Source organism: Pseudophryne corroboree, chromosome 2 (assembly GCF_028390025.1).
Source record: "Pseudophryne corroboree isolate aPseCor3 chromosome 2, aPseCor3.hap2, whole genome shotgun sequence".
In the NCBI taxonomy this organism is placed as follows: domain Eukaryota; kingdom Metazoa; phylum Chordata; class Amphibia; order Anura; family Myobatrachidae; genus Pseudophryne; species Pseudophryne corroboree.
Window position 1 is genome coordinate 863,922,329 of NC_086445.1, and position 16,722 is coordinate 863,939,050.

Here is a 16,722-nt window from a genome sequence, read left to right on the forward strand (position 1 = left end):
GCTTTGGTATAATCCCCATGGTCCTTACGGAGTCCCCAGCATCCACTAGGACGTTAGAGAAAATAAGATTTTACTTACCGGTAAATCTATTTCTCGTAGTCCGTAGTGGATGCTGGGCGCCCGTCCCAAGTGCGGACTTCTTCTGCAATACTTGTATATAGTTATTGCTTCAATAAGGGTTAAGTTATGGTTGCATCAGGGTTTGACCGGATGCTCTGTTATTTGTCATACTGTTAACTGGTTGTTATCACTTGTCATACGGTGTGGCTGGTATGAATCTTGCCCTGGATTACCAAAATCCTTTCCTTGTACTGTCAGCTCTTCTGGGCACAGTTTCTCTAACTGAGGTCTGGAGGAGGGGCATAGAGGGAGGAGCCAGTGCACACCAGAACCTAAATTCTTTCTTAAGGTGCCCATGTCTCCTGCGGAGCCCGTCTATCCCCATGGTCCTTATGGAGTCCCCAGCATCCACTACGGACTACGAGAAATAGATTTACCGGTAAGTAAAATCTTATTTTTCCCATTTCTGCGAATTTGCTATTGAACAAGTGAATCGCTGGAGTGCGCATACCCACAAAAATCCCATAAATTGTCACGATTTTGCAGCTAATTGAATTTGGCCCTAAACTTCTTCAGGTGTGTACACCCGGTGAGATTTTGACTTCTTGATTCTCATTGTGCGATATGGACTATGGTCGGTATCGTAAGCCTAGATAGACTGTGCTTGTGTTACTGGCTATGTGCAATTTTGACTAAGTGCCAATTTTGACTATAGTTTTATACTAGATAGTCAAAATTGATTTACCTGCACAGTCTATCTAGGTTTGCTATACCGACCGTGCATCGGGATCGCAAAGTGGCTTTCACTTTGCGATATGCATTACCTTTCCTTGCAATTTTTACTATGGGATATATTCAATTAATGTCGGATCCTTTCCGACGGAAAGGATCTGACATCTCAGTATTCAATGAGCTGCCAAATCCGACAGGATTTGGCCATTCCTGACAATGGCAAACCGACTTTTTTTAAAGTTGGATTGACATTGTCGGAAATGGGGCTAAAACCTGACTGACTTGGCCGCAGAATCCGACAAAACACGGAGATCCACGTGTTTTCCGACAAGTCGGAATTGCCGACTTGTCGGAAAAAAAGCATGGGGATTGAATAAGTTGGAGCAGTTTCTGACCTAAAAAAGTCGGAAACTGCCGTCTTTCCGACAAGACTGCAGTTTCCGACTACAATTGAATACACCCCCTATATAGTCAAAATCGCAAGTACATATCTCACCGTGTGTACACACGTTTAATAAAATTTGCAATAGTAGTCACAGGAAAATCAGTCTGTTTGGAGATGGTCCTATAGCCTTTAACTAGCTTGTCTGTTATTTTCTTTCTGATCTCCTTAGACAGATCACTCTTTTTTGCTTTGACTGGTCCATGTTCAGTGTGGTGCACACAAGGGGGGTAATTCCAAGTTGATCGCAGCAGGAAATTTTTTAGTAGTTGGGCAAAACCATGTGCACTGCAGGGGAGGCAGATATAACACGTGCAGAGAGAGTTAGATTTGGGTGGGTTATTTTGTTTCTGTGCAGGGTAAATACTGGCTGCTTTTTCTTTACACTGCAATTTAGATTGCAGATTGAACTCACCACACCCAAATCTAACTCTCTCTGCAAATGTTTTATCTGCCTCTCCTGCAGTGCACATGGTTTTGCCCAACTGCTAAAAAAAATTCCTGCTGCGATCAACTCAGAATTACCCCCAATGAAACCAACAAATTGTGTTGAGGGCATTTTAGAATATCTTTGCAGAATAAGCAGTAATTTCTCTCTTTCAGTATCTGACATGGCAAAGGCATTCAGGTATACATTGGACAAATTTGTTGACGTTTCTATTCCTGGTCACACTACAAAATGTATCTTTTTCACATGATTGTCTTACATTAAATTATTAAATTGCTAGATTTTGGGTTCAAAATAGTTTTAGAATTTAGTTTGTTTATTGTGTGTTTCTTTTATATCTAACACGTTACTGACATATTTATAAAAACAGTGATACACAGAATGGTTGTTCAGTCAATTTATTGAGCCATCACATGTGCATGTAAGGGAGGGGTTAATCTAAACAAGAAAATAAAATTCCCCCAGCACACTGCAATAGACCAGTGCAGAAACATATAGACAAGGTCATATAAATGTATCACTCTCATATTATCAATTGATGGAAAAATATAGAAAATTGTGCATGCATGTTCATATTTATTCTCTTCACAATGCTTCTAACCTTTTGTATTCTCTCACTTTCTGCTAATTCACAGGAATTATCTGCCACGGGTGAGGAAAACGCCATCTACACCCACCGTCTGCATTTGGTCGATCTCCGAGCATCTTGGACAACTTTGAATAGAGACATTGCATTTGGGCTGTATGATGGTTACAAGAAAGCAGCTGTGCTTAAACGCAATCTTTCCACTGAGGCCTTAAAAGGACTAAAAATTGGCACACAGTTACAGGCAAAGAAGCTGAAGCGTGGCTCCATGCGCAGTTTTCCTCCTCCCAGGAAAGTCACAGCACCTGTAGTTACTGGACGGACTGAGAGATCTCCATCAGGAGGTGAGAGAAGCTGCATTGTCCCCCGACAATGGCTCTTCTATGTTTTTTACTGATATTCCCTGACAGAGCTTCTCCTTTCTCTTTTAATATAGAAAGCTATTTTATTGCATCTCACTAATCCTATAACCCACTGAATGTATCTGCCTTCTTCCCTTTCTTTCAGGGGCAGACATGCTCCAGAGGCTGATAGAGGAGACAGACAAATTTGTGGTGTTTACTGAAGAGGAGTCCGGCGTGAGCGAGCAGTTGTGCGGTAAAGCTGCCTGTCAGGACAAAGACATCTATAACCACAACTGGCTCATTGAGCTTGTAAACTGCCAGGTAACCAATGGTTGCAGAGTAAATAAAGTGTGGTGCAGTGTAAGAGTGAGGAGATAAGTTTGATGTATACAGCACCTGAAACGATCCGGGGACTGGACTGGAAATAGAGCTCTAGGCAACTAAATAGCTGGACTGAAAACCGTATGGCCTGTGACAGAGAGACCTATGCTGCAGAATGTAAGAAACAACAGGGCATTTCCTAAGGAGGAAAGGGGCCAATAGGTTTAAATTACAGCTGTTTCATTGTGATAGCTGAGGTGTGGTTGGATGTGAGACATAGTAATCATATCTTCTTGATATCAGTGATAGAACACTACCAATAATAATATATTAGAAATATGTCATATTCCATAAAAATTTAAAATTAAATCTTTATCTGGGTATCTTGATTTTTCAGCATAGGTTGATAAGTTAAATTATAGCTCTTTCTCATAGGTTTTCATAAAAAATATCATAGGCTCTTAATTTGGAGTTGAGGGTAATTTATGTAGAAGTTTCTTTCACAAAAAGGTGGTGGACTTGGCTTGTCCTGTACGTGTCAGCTCAATCTTGTGATATTGTGTTGGGTATAACGGGGCAGGTGGGAGGGCGGTACTTTATTGTAAATATAAACTGCAATACATAATTCTTTTTTTTCTTTCTCTTTTTACAAGTGCACGTTCATTTTTATCATCTACTTCAGGCCTGGCCAACCTGTGGCTCTCCAGCTGCTGTGAAACCACAAATCCCAGCATGCCCTGCCACAGTTTTGTTATTAGGGAATGCTAAAACTGTGGCAGGGCATGCTGGGACATGTAGTTCCACAACAGCTGGAGAGCCACAGGTTGGCCAGGCCTGATCTACTTTGACGCACCATAACACTCCTTCCCTCTTATAATTTGCACTTACACATGTCTTGGCTTTTCCCCTGCAGATGGTGCTTCGAGGAGCTGAGACAGAGGGCTGTGTGATAGTGTCTGCAGCAAAAGCCCTGCTCCTGCAATGCCAGCACCATCCCTCTTGGTATGAAGATACTCTTAAGCAGAAGACCTCGTGGACCTGCCAGCTTGACAGTATGCAGTATTTTGCTACCACTGAGAGCAGTCCCAGTGGAGAAGATGATGGTCAGCGCTGGCTAGAGGTCAGTCTGTCCCTTCACACTCTAACTACATATTACATCTGGATGTGGGCCACTGTTCTTCCTGTATTCTGTAACTATAAAAGAAGTAGTAATTACCACTCAACCCTGCCTCCATTGTCTCATTGTTACATAGACTAACATTTGGGATACTTAAGAGAAAATTTATAGTAATGTTTTCTCATAGTGTTTGTGTACAGTAGTTGTTAGTACTGATGCAATTTCTGTTGTCTAAAGAAACAGTCTGGGAATAGCTTTATAATATGTCTTCTCATACGTCCTAGAGGATGCTGGGGATGCTTCAAGAACCATGGGGTATAGACTGGATCCACAGGAGACATGGGCACTTTAAGACTTTAAAAGGGGTGTGAACTGGCCCCTCCCTCTATGCCCCTCCTCCAGACTCCAGTTAGATTCTGTGCCCAGAGAGATTGGTCACACACTGAGGAGCTCTACTGAGTTCTTGGAAAAGACTTTGTTAGGTTTATTATTTTCAGGGAGCACTGCTGGCAACAGTCTCCCTGCATCGTGGGACTGAGGGGAGAGAAGCAGACCTACTTCTGTGAGTTCAAAGGCTCTGCTTCTTAGGCTACTGGACACCATTAGCTCCAGAGGGTCTGATCACTTGGTACGCCTAGCTGCTCGTTCCCGGAGCTACGCCGTCACCCCCCTTGCAGAGCCACAAGAAAGAAGCCGGGTGAGTAAATGAAGAACAGAAGACTTCAGTGACGGCAGAAGACTTTGTGGCTCTGAGGTACCGCGCAGCGGCCGCGCTGCGTGCCAAAGCTCCCACGTACAAGCGGCACTACAAGGGTGCAGGGCGCAGGGGTTGCGCCCAGGGCAGCATGTATACCTCAGATAGAGACTGGCAAGAGAGATATTAAGTGCCTGGGCACTTAATACAGACCCCTGCCAGTATAAATATATAGAAAATAGCGGGGCTGAAGCGCACCATTAAGTGGGTGTGGCTTAGCCCTCACGGCTCTATCCAGCGCCATTTTCTCCTCAAAAATGCTGGCCCTGCCAATAAAGCACTGCTGGACAGATCACACTGAAAAACGGGGGGAGGGGGGGGGGGGGGGGGGGAGGAGACAGTTGGTTAGTGCAATATATGTTAGAAATAAAGCACAATATATATTGAGTATGGTGTACATAGAGCTGGTAAACGTCTGCTGTGTTTCCCTGACAGAAAGTACAGAGTCTATTCCTTACAGTCTGAGGCTGAGGGCTCTGCCACAAACGGCTATGGGAATGTCTCTGTCTGCACTGCCGACTCCTGATGGTACTTGGTTCATGTAAATAAGTGTTCACATGTCAGTAGATGTATGCTTTTCCAATAACTATATGTGAGACACAGACGCGGGTGGGTGACCCTGTCGGCACCAACTAATCTGACTGGGTAAAAAACTTGCCATGAGAATGTGACGCATTTCAGAAAGCTATACCTGTATGTATATATTTATGGTACGGTTGCATAGATCTGTGGCTCGAACACAGACGTAGTAATTTTTGTGGAGGGCGTAATATTAATAATATTTCCTTCAGACCCCTAGGGGTCGCAAAAATTTTATTTTGCCCAGTTACTACTCCCCGATATCGACATGAATACTATTTCTTATGTCGACCATGATGTTTCCTGATTAGATCCACAACATCGGCGTTCAGTACATGTTTCATACACCTTAACAACATACTGACGTCACTAGGGACCCTGATGTTCCTGACAAAAATGTGTGTATGTATATATGTGTGTGTATATATATATATATATATATATATATGTATATTGTAACACTGTAGGGGTGCAAGGTGCCTTTTCCTGGGGAATATGGCAGCCCGCAGCAGCTGAGGAACAACACAAGTCCAGTTTCTGGTACAACTGACCCCGGCCAGTTTTATTGAAAGAAAATAAAACAAACCCCAAAATAAAAATACCTTGCCTGTCCGGCACTAACTAAACATAAGATGTTCCTAACTGTCACTAAACAAAACACAGAGTTCTTCAGTACATACTGTATAGCTTACTTGCATCAGAAAGCGTGTCTCTCACACACAGATCCTGCAGCCTTCCCAGGCAGTCTGCCCATACTAATCAGGTTAGAAGCACTATATCACTCTTACACAGCTGAAACCCTGATTAGCCCTCTGTGAGGCCAAAGACCCGAACTGGGCCCAATGTCTAGAACTCGCCTTATCTCTCTCTCAGAGCCTTTTCCCAGCTTTTACAGCAAACTGAAAAGGTTCAGACAAAACAAAAAGCATTTTTCCTAGAAGTTAACATTTTCTAAAACATGTAAGACAAGAACCTGGGACAAATATACCTGCCCTCAAACACTATCCCAGTGTTCTTGTCACAATATGTATATATATATATGTGTGTATATATATATATATATATATATATATATATATATATAATGTGTGTCTGTGTATTTAAATGTGTATATTCATATTCAAATTTACAATGAATGCTGAAGTAATGTTATTCCTTCTCATGTGCTGGTCGCTCTGTTGAAAAAGTTCTAGGTCAGCCGTGACTAGATGGTTTAAAATCCTCACGAGGAGTCCGGGTGTTTATTCTTTTCCCGCCGTGGATAGAATAAAGTGAGAGTCAACCCCTGTTCTGCACGGGGCCCTGGCACAAAGGATCGTATACAGGAAGCTAAGTGATATTTTATTTATATGCTTGGATTATATTTGCATTACATGCGCATGGGGTAGTGCTTGTATTCAGAAATGGTTGGTTACCTTGACATCCGATATAATTACCCTGGGGAGGGATGGGATACTTCTTAAGTTGGGTCATATTTGGAACATTGCAGCATACTGCCGTGCAACTACAAGAGGTATGGGACTCTTGGGTTCGCGGGCCAATTCCATGGTGGTCTCGGCTAGGAGGGCGTTGTGGATTCACCAATGGAATGCTGAGGCTGACTCCGAGAAGTACTGGAGTATCTTCCCTATGAAGTTGAAACCTGGTTTGGGGATGGCTTTGTTAAGTTGATCTCGGCAGATACTACAGGTAAGTCTACCTTCTTGAGCTATGTTCCCTCACAATGGTTGGTGACGCATTTTTGTAGGATGCATTCATTTTGACCGGATGGATACAGTTTTTCCCCTTCTTTGCAGGTAGAGGAAGGTAAACAGGTAAGAGGTCAGCAGCCTTTTCAAGTTCGCAGAAGCAGAAATTGTCCTCTGTTTCTACCACATCCACCGCATGTCGCTGGGTCTATCTTGTGGGAACCCACACCGGTGCGAACAAGTCTAATACTCCTCAGTCAGTCCTGGAATGGACATGGACCGGTGAGTTAAGAATAGAGTCCCAAGGGGGACATACTGGAGTTTCCAATTGATTCCCCTCCCTGATTTTTCACACAAAAAAAAAAAAAAAGCTGTTATTCAAGCTTTTTCGTGCTTCTGAGCCCGGACAGCTCGGTCAGAACAATCCCAAAAATTTCTACTTAAGAAGTTGAACTACAAGATGGAATCTCTCAGGGCAGGGATCTCCAATCTGTAAAAGGAGAAAGAGGGTTTAAGTGCGGTTCCTTCCGCCTTAGGCTTACCTGGGTTTGCTATTCAGGATTGTCATTGCCATTTCACCAGAGTGATGGCAGTATGATGGTTTTCCTTAAATATAAAAAGCCATTATTATCCTGTACTGGGACGCTCTCCTGACTACGGCGAGGTCAAGAAACAAGTGGTACAAATCGTTGTTTTCTCTCTGACAGTTCTTTCACACAGTGGTTGGCTCCTGAACTTGCCAGAATCACTGTTGATCCCAACGAAACGGATGCCGGAGTTGGGTATAAGGTTGGATACAGAACTGTTGAGAGTTTGGTTTTTCCAGTGGAAAGAGATCTGAGGATCCGGAGTCGGATCAAATTTGCAACAGTGTAAATCCATCAATACGTTCCGTTGATGAAGAAGATGGTTGCGGCCTACGAGGCCATTCGGTGAGCAGGTTAAATGCCAGAGTAGTTTTAGCGGGACCAGTTGGACATGTGGTCCGGGTCTCACCTGCACATGCACCGGAAAATAATCCTATTTTCCAGGACCAGAATATCTCTCCTGTGGTGGCTGCACAGTTCTCACCTCCTAGAGGGACGAAGGTTCGGGATCCAGGATTAGATCCTGGTGTCCATGGATACAAGTCTCCGAGGCTGGGGAGCAGTCTTTCCAGGGGAAGAATTTCCAGGGAAAAAGGTCAAGCCGGGTAGCTTGTCTGCAATAAGCATTCTGGAATTAAGGGCTATTTACAACGGCCGTCTACAAGCGGAACATCTTCTTCGCGATCTGCCCGTCTTAATTCAGTCGGACAACTTAACAGCAGTGGCGTAAGTAAACCGCTAGGGCGGAACGAAGTTAAAAAAAAGCGGCAATGGCAGAAGCCACAAGAGTTTTCCGCTGGGCGGAAAGGCATGTAAACGCTCTACTAGCGGTCTTCATTCCGGGTGTAGACAACTGGGAAACAGACTTCCTCAGCAGACACGATCTCCATCCAGGAGAGTGGGGTCTTCATCAAGTGGTTTTCACAAAAGTGACAAGTCTTTGGGGAATTCCTCAAATAGACATCATGGCGTCTCGCCTCAACAAGAAACTTCAGAGATATGGTCCCAGGTCAAGGGACCCTCAAGCAATAGCGGTGAACGCCCTGGTGACACCGTGGGTGTTTCAGTCGGTCTATGTGTTCCCTCCATTTCCACTCTTTCCGAAGGGATAAAGATCATAAGAAGAACAAAGGTTCAGGCGATCCTCATTGTTCCGACGGGCCAAGGAGGGCTTGCTATCCAGATCTTCAAGAATTACTCATCGAAGATCCATGGTCTCTTCCTCTACGAGAGGACCTGTTACAGCAAGGACCATGCGTGTATCAAGACTTACCGCGGCTGCGTTTGACGGCATGGCGATTGAACGCCATATCCTAACCCGAAAGGATATTCCCAGTGGAGTCATTCCCACACTGCTTCAGGCTTGAAAAGAAGTAACGGCTATGCTTTACCACCGTATTTGGAGAAAATGTGTCTTGGTGTGAATCAAGGGCGCTGGGGCGGTTGAGCCATTTTTTGCAAGCAGGTGTGGATGCGGGTCTAAAGTTAGGCTCCATTAGTGTACGAATTTCGGCCTTATCTGTTTTCTTTCAGAAAAAATTGGCCTCCCTTCCAGAAGTTCGGACATTCGTGAAGGGTGTGCTGCACATCCAACCTCCCTTTGTGCCCCCTGTGGCACCGTGGGATCTTGCGTGGTGTTGCATTTCCTTCAGTCTCATTGGTTTGAACCTTTGCGTAAGTTTGAGTTGAAATTCCTTACTTAGAAAGTGGTCATGCTGTTGGCCTTGGCATCCGCAAGGCGGGTGTCTGACTTGGCGGCTTTGTCTCACAAAAGCCCCTATTTAATCTTCCATGCAGATACTGCGGAGTTGAGAACTCGTCAGCAATTTCTGCCAAAAGTGGTTTCATCGTTTCACGTAAACCAGCCTATTGTGGTGCCAGTGGTTACAGACGCCTTGGCGGAATCGAAGTCTCTCGATGTGGTCAGAGCTTTGACAATCTATGTCGCCAGAACAGCTCAGGTTAGGAAAACAGAGGCTCTGTTGTCCTGTGGGCTCCCAGCAAGATTGGAGCTCCTGCTTCCAAGCAGACTATTGCACGCTGGATCTGTAATACGATTCAGCAGGCTCATTCTACGGTGGGATTGCCGTTACCGAAATCAGTGAAGGCCCATTCTACCAGAAAGGTGGGCTCATCCTGGGCGGCTGCTGAGGGGTCTCGGCATTACAGCTTTGCCGAGCTGCTATTTGGTCGGGATCAAACACCTTCCCGAAGTTTACAAGTTTGATACCCTGGCTGAGGAGGACCTCTTGTTTGGTCAATTGATGCTGCAGAGTCATCCGCACTCTCCCACCCGTTCTAGAGCTTTGGTATAAACCCCATGGTTCTTGAAACATCCCCAGCATCCTCTAGGACATATGAGAAAATAGGATTTTGATACCTACCGGCAAATCCTTTTCTCTTAGTCCGTAGAGGATGCTGGGCGCCCGTCCCAGTGCGTACTGTATCTGCAGTCATTGGGTATGTTTACACACATGGTGTGTTGTGTTTAAGTCAGCCTGTTGCTGACGATATTCTGGCCATAGCATGCGTTATGCTGTTACTGGTTGTGTTTACACACATAGGTTGTGTTACCTTTTTATGTCAGCGTATTGCTGCATATTCTTCATGCCGTCGGCTGGTATTCTATAGAATGCCACGTTCTGCGGCATACTGGAGGTGTGAGCTGGTAAAATGCTCACCGTGGTTTAACAATAAATTCTTTCCTCGAAATGACCGTCTCCCTGGGCACAGTTCCTATTACTGGAGTCTGGAGGAGGGGCATAGAGGGAGGAGCCAGTTCACACCCCTTTTAAAGTCTTAAAAAGCCCATGTCTCCTGCGGATCCCGTCTATACCCCATGGTTCTTGAAGCATCCCCAGCATCCTCTACGGACTAAGAGAAAAGGATTTACCGGTAGGTATCAAAATCCTATTTTTCCTTAGATGTTATACATTTGTTTCTATTACATTTAGTTGTTTGCTGGCAGTGCAGACCGTAACACCCATGTTTCTCCCCTTAGGTGAAGAACATTGAGGAGCATCGCCATAGGAACCTGGACACAGTGCAGGAGTTGATGGAAAGCGGTCAGGCAGTTGGTGGAATGGTCAGCACCACCACAGGTTAGAATCAGGGTCTGTCTTTTGTAGTTTTATGCAAAACTGAATGTACATACAATATTGCATTGATCAATTAAAAGCGGAGGGATGTTTTTTTTTTTTATCTCTACGTAATTTGTTTTTATTCATTACAGATTGGAGTCAGCCAGCTGAGGCTCAACAAGATCAGCAGGTTCAGAGAATAATTTCCCGCTGTAACTGCCATATGTATTACATTAGCTATAGTCATGATATTGACCCAGAGCTGGCTATGCAGATCAAACCTCCCCCAACACCATTACACCCAGAAAAAGAAGACTTGCTAAAAGGACAAGAAGGTATATATACATTTGTATTTGGAAGTTGGGAAGTTTTTAAGGTCTCTGGGTGAAGGATGGTTTGTTGGGTATGTGTAGGTCAAAGAAAAGCAAAAGTACTGTATATTATGCCTGTTATGTATACAGGACAGTCTTTGATGCTAACGTAATACAATTTTCTCTAGCATCCATAAGGGATATTGGGGAATTAGTACGATGGGGTCCAAAGGAGCTGGTGCACTTTAAATTTCTACAGCTGGGTGTGCTGGCGACTCCCCTCTATGCCCCCTCCCACAGGCAGTTTAGGAAAAAATGCCTTCAGGAGAGGATGCACACTCTGGAGCTCCAGAGAGTTTTCTTCAGTTTCTTCTAAAACTTTATTATTTTCGGTATGCTCCTTGGGCAACAGCATACCTGCGTCGTGGGAGTTAGGGAAGAACAGTTACCAGTCTCTTCAGGAGTCGGAGCCGCTTCCCCGCTGCAGGACCACCGTCCTAAGAGGTTGTTGTTCAGCGGGGCACTGCACCTTAGCAGTCACAATCGCAGCACACCGCACACCCCTTACATTGCCTGAAGGTGACAAGAGTGGCGAGTACAAACCGGGGGCCCTGCTAGGGGGGTCTCCTGGTTTCTTGGTGCGGCAAAATGCAAGGGCAGCATACGGGACCCTCCCTGCAGGACCCGCTATAGCCCCCCTGTGCACACTGGCAGTGGTAGTGGAAACTAACACTTCTGTGATGTTTTTACACTTATATGGAGACTTTGCCAGTATAAATATCTATTAAGCTTCGGCGCCATTACAGGGTGCTGAGCTTCCTCAGAGTGCATTTTTGCTCCTTCCTCTGCTTACAGCTGCAGCAGCAGGCACACACAGCTCCTCCAGACACTCAGAATACGCAGGAAAACTGGTACAGGGGTGTAGCAAAGGGGAGAGCCACTATTGTACACAATCTGTGTCCTGAAAAGGACAAAATCTCTGGTGTTACCTTCTCGCATATGGTAAGGGCAGGCTTGCTATTATATTACTTGTATGTGTGTATAAGTGTTACTGTAAACATGGTAAAACACCAATTATGCAGTGTATGTTACACCAGATTCTCTTCCCTCTACATCCGGTTCCATATCATGTGAACAATGCAGCCAGTCCTCACAACTCAGTGAGGGGGCTGGGGTAGAGGGTCAAGAGCCTTCCTGGCTAGGTGCCATAAAATCCATGATGTCAGATATGTCATCTCAGTTCACTGCTAATACTCAAAAAACTCAACAACTGCAGCAGGCTGTTGCAGACCTAGCTGCAGCGGCAGATGTTTAACAGCCCCCCTCACTAGATGAGGACTACAAAAACATGGGTTACCTGCTTTACTCTCTGACTCTGATAAGGAGATACAGGAGGAGGGGGAGGACTTGGATCTTGTTACTGGGGATTCCCCTTCTGCACAGGGTATTGAGCCCTTCATTCTTGCTATACGGGACATGTTAAAACTCCCTCTAGAGGAAGCTGCAGCACAGCAGTCATTTTTCTTAACACAGAACAAACTCCGTGTCACTTTCCCTGATTCTGCAGAGCTGGATGACCTGTTTAAGTTAGCCTGGAAAAATCCAGATCTGAAATACCAAGTGACAAAACTGTTTTTGGACACTTTCCAATTTGCTCCTGAAGGCAGGAAACTCTGGGAAGAACCCCCGGCTGTAGACATATCAGTTTCTCCTTCATCCACTAGGGGCCACTGGAGCGTAGTTACAATGGGGAAATAGTAGGCAGTAATTGGGAGCTGGCACTTTAAAATTCTCACACTGTGGCTAGCTCCTCCCCTACTATCTCCCCTCCAAGCCAGTCTTAGTTTGTGCCCGAGGTGAGCTGGTTCACTTGGGTTTAGCTGAAGAATTTTTCTTTTTTCTTTATTTTATTTTTTCTTACTTACACACACAGACTGGCAGCTCTGCCACTGCCAGTCTGCACCGCGGGAGCTGCCGGCGGGGTCCCATCGCAGCTGCGTGCGGCTCGGGATGGGCCCCGGCTGAGGGAGACATTGAGCTCTCCTGAGTTGACCGGACACCGCTGCGTGCGGCGCGTGTCGGGGCCGCTCCATCCAGCAGAAGATTCCGGCAGCAAGGCAGCGGTAAGTATCAGGGGCCGGACACCGCTGCGTGCGGCGCGTGTCGGGGCCAATCCACCAAGAACAGCAGCAGTGGTCAGTGAGCTGTACTTTATTTGTGGTGGATTTATGTTTTTAGAGCAATGCACTGTTTATTGTTGTACAACCCACTCCAGAAGGGCTCTCTGGGGCTGTAATGTACTGAGTGCTGCATTGTATCCTACCTGTTCCTCCTTATGGAGAAACAGACATGATGAATGGGGGAGGCTGAGTATGAGATTATACAGATCCCCTGCACAACCCTGACTGACAACGGGGTGTGTGTCATTCTGATACCATGATCATAATGGGACTGTAAATTGGTGCGACCCCCCCTCCGCTCCCCCAGCTCCCCACTCCCCCCGCACGGATCCCCGCTCAGCGCGACTCACAGAGCCGGCACAGGGATCCCGCTGGAGCGTAAAGCAATTTTTAAATCTGGCGCCTTCCCGCGAGTCGCCTTCCCTGCTTTCCGGCGGCGACTCGCGCTCTGTATAGCGCAACACTCCCCGGCGGCGGCTCGTAGATACAGGGCTCTGCTAGCTCTGTATAGCGGGCTCAACGCTCCCCGCTCCCCGGCGGTGACTCGCAGGTCCAGCGGAGGGTACAGGGCGCTTCCCGCTTAGGTAGATATAGTTTTTCAAATAAGGCGCCATAACCGGGGGGCGGAGCGAACTCCCGCTCTGTACAGCGGGCTCAGCGCTCTCCGCTCCCCGGCCACTGTTATAGTGTAAGGGCGATTTATGTGAGTTTAATGCACATGGTGCTGGGGAGAATGTAATAGGCTCAGCACTAATCCAGTCATCCACTATATAGATTTTATCTCATAGCCCAGAGGAGTTTCACTCTGACGGCCATTTCCTCCCTGCAGGGGAAACCTCTGCCACATCCAGGTACAGACCTGGCTTCATATTTGCAGTGTCTCCTATAGCCTAGTGGGCTAATCTTGCATACTCAGAGACAAATAGAAGTAAAGCCCCATGTATATTGGAATAAGAGTTAACATAGCTCCGCCTTGCCACATAACAATTCTCCCCAGCTTTTATCACTGGCTAACCGCCATTTGGGGTGACCATCCGGGTTCTCCTTCCCTTTATTATTCCTATATGTCACTGGTACTTTGGGGAATGTGTGTGGCATCAGATAGTAGCGGGGACATCTGAACACAGGGACCAGGGTTGTGATCCCAACAAAAACCTACTTTAAAGCTCCTATTCTGTCACTGCAGGTTATACTGCAGACATTACATAGGGCTACGCATCTTTAACCCACCTTTTCTCCTTTCGTTCATATCACCTGGACAGTCAGAGAAATACCTGTTAGGTGGGGATTGTGCGGGGCAGCCATCTCTTCAGTCCTCAACGCAGGGCGGGGTGTTGCCTTCCCTTTATGATTCCTTGGTGTCACTAGTTACTAATGCTATTTGTAATTTGGGAATGTGTGTAAGGCATCAGACAAATAGCGCTGTGGCTCAGTACGCTAGTAGCGGGTATCTGAACAGAGGTTTAAAAAAAAAAAAAAAAAAACTTTAAGGGGAGCTCCTATAGCCTAGGGCTAAGACTCCTATCCCACAGCGCAGCGCTACTGGTTCAAGTCTCCGCTGCTCCAGAAAGTTTATTTGAATCGTGTCGGTCACTACACGTTATAGTACAGACCTTACATAGGGTTGTGTTTATTTAACCCACCTTTTCTCCTTTCGTTTGTCTCACCTGGGATAGTCAAAGAATTCCCTCTTAGGTGTAAAGTATGCGGTGGAGCCATCTGCTTAACCCTCCACGCACCTGCAGGACACTCCTGTTTGAACAGCTCAGATTATACAGGTAATGTCACTCTTAACCAGAGACCTTGTACGTCATTTCACCTCTCCAGGTTTCTAAAGGAACCTTGCTAACCTTCCATGTTACAATACTGATGATGTCTGTTTTCTGTGGAGTCTGAACCAGTGTCTCAGAATATCCAGGTGCATTATACAGCAGTTCGTCTGATACTGCAGGTAAAGGAGGCGGACACGTCAAGTCCATCAGGGTACAACGCCGATGACGAAATGACAGCGACTGGTCCAGTATCGGATGAGCTGGGCAGGCTCCGGTAGACACCCGAATACACAATTTCAGGTATCAAACAATGTTTGTTTTCCTATCCTTTCCCCGCAGACGACAGGAAATGGTATCAGTACCTCTCCAGGGTATACCCCTCGATGTATCGCCGGTCCAACAAGCTGCCATTTTTTCCTGAGGCAACCTTGCTCAGGGATCCATCGAACGCACATATACGACAGCGGGGTTCTACCTTGTCCGGATCAGGTAGGTTGTGGAACAATTGTCCTCTAGGTTACAGGATGTTTCGCATCAGGATCAATTGATACTTTGGTACGGGTCAGAATCACGATTCTGCTTTATGTTCTTTGGAGGTCTTCACGTCTGCAGACTCGGAACCTGCATTTTCGCTTGGGCTGTCTTAACCCGACGACCTCTGGGGCTGCGACAGTGACAGGTGAACATGAGATCCTACGGGGCAGATGGTTCAGGGGACGGAACTTTCTGCAGGATTTCTCGAACCATTGGAGGTAAGTCCACTTTGCTTTCTCCTACTACTGCCCCAGCTCCAAGACAGACCTTTACCGGTCTTTCCTTTAGATTTTTCCGTGCCCTTTCAAGCTTTCGACTCCACACGGGCGATATCTCCGTCGCCAGGGGATCTCAGGGCAAAAAGCTGAAGCAGAGGTTCAGCATCCTCGGTCCAGTCTGACTTTAAGTCATCCTATACACCTACTACAGGTCAAACCTTCCTACCACCTGGAGGGTCCCAGGGTAGGCGCATGTCGGGGTCCTACGGAGAGTACTGAGAAGGCTTGGGCGGTTACAGACTAAATTTTGGAGTACAACCGTCTCAGGAGTCAAGAGAGTCATACTACAGGCGGCGCTCCATATGCTTCTAACCGCAAAGGATGTTGATCCCTGTTTTTCAGATATCATTTGAATCGGGATAGTTCTCAGGCCTTTGTTTTCTCTTCACGCTCCGAAGCCTGTTGGCTCGGCCAGCCCTATTCTAGCCTTAGAATCCTTTCAGTCTGTGATTGCTAGTTTTGGACAAGATAGGGAGTTTTACGTGTCCCTTGTCTGCAGGGAGGCCTGTTTACTGATTTCCGTTGGGTTTCCTCATCGGGCTTTTCTCAGATTCGCATTACAGGATACTCATTTTCACTGTCAGTCCACTTCCATTCGGTCTCTCTTCCGCTCACACAGGGTTCAGGAAGATCACAGAATAAATCTTTCCCAAGGGCAGAAAGTACGTTGGTTCCCTAATGGGACAATCTACTACTACTATCCCACTTTGTACATTAGGTGGCTTCTGAATATCCGGAGGATCCAGGAGCTTCTAGTTCGACACGGATCCAAAATTATGCTCCTCGTAGACGTTTCTCAACACGGTCCGTCTGAGGATTTTTCCTTCCTCGGCACCAGGTACTCTATTTCTTCAGTCAAGCTGCGACGCAATGAGTGGTCGCCTACATTCCCCTCTGAGCGGGGGACAA

General features: G+C 46.2%; 1 protein-coding gene across 2 annotated transcripts in view; it reads left to right on the forward strand.

The window, feature by feature from the left end:
* BLTP2 (bridge-like lipid transfer protein family member 2) overlaps positions 1-16,722 on the forward strand; it is a 177,109-nt gene that overhangs the window by 125,619 nt on the left and 34,768 nt on the right. For both annotated transcript variants that reach the window (XM_063955868.1, XM_063955869.1), the window contains 5 exons: positions 2,318-2,612; positions 2,776-2,933; positions 3,847-4,053; positions 10,660-10,759; positions 10,891-11,073. In XM_063955868.1, coding sequence (XP_063811938.1) covers positions 2,318-2,612; positions 2,776-2,933; positions 3,847-4,053; positions 10,660-10,759; positions 10,891-11,073 — 943 coding nt within the window. The remainder of the gene's footprint in view (positions 1-2,317; positions 2,613-2,775; positions 2,934-3,846; positions 4,054-10,659; positions 10,760-10,890; positions 11,074-16,722) is intronic.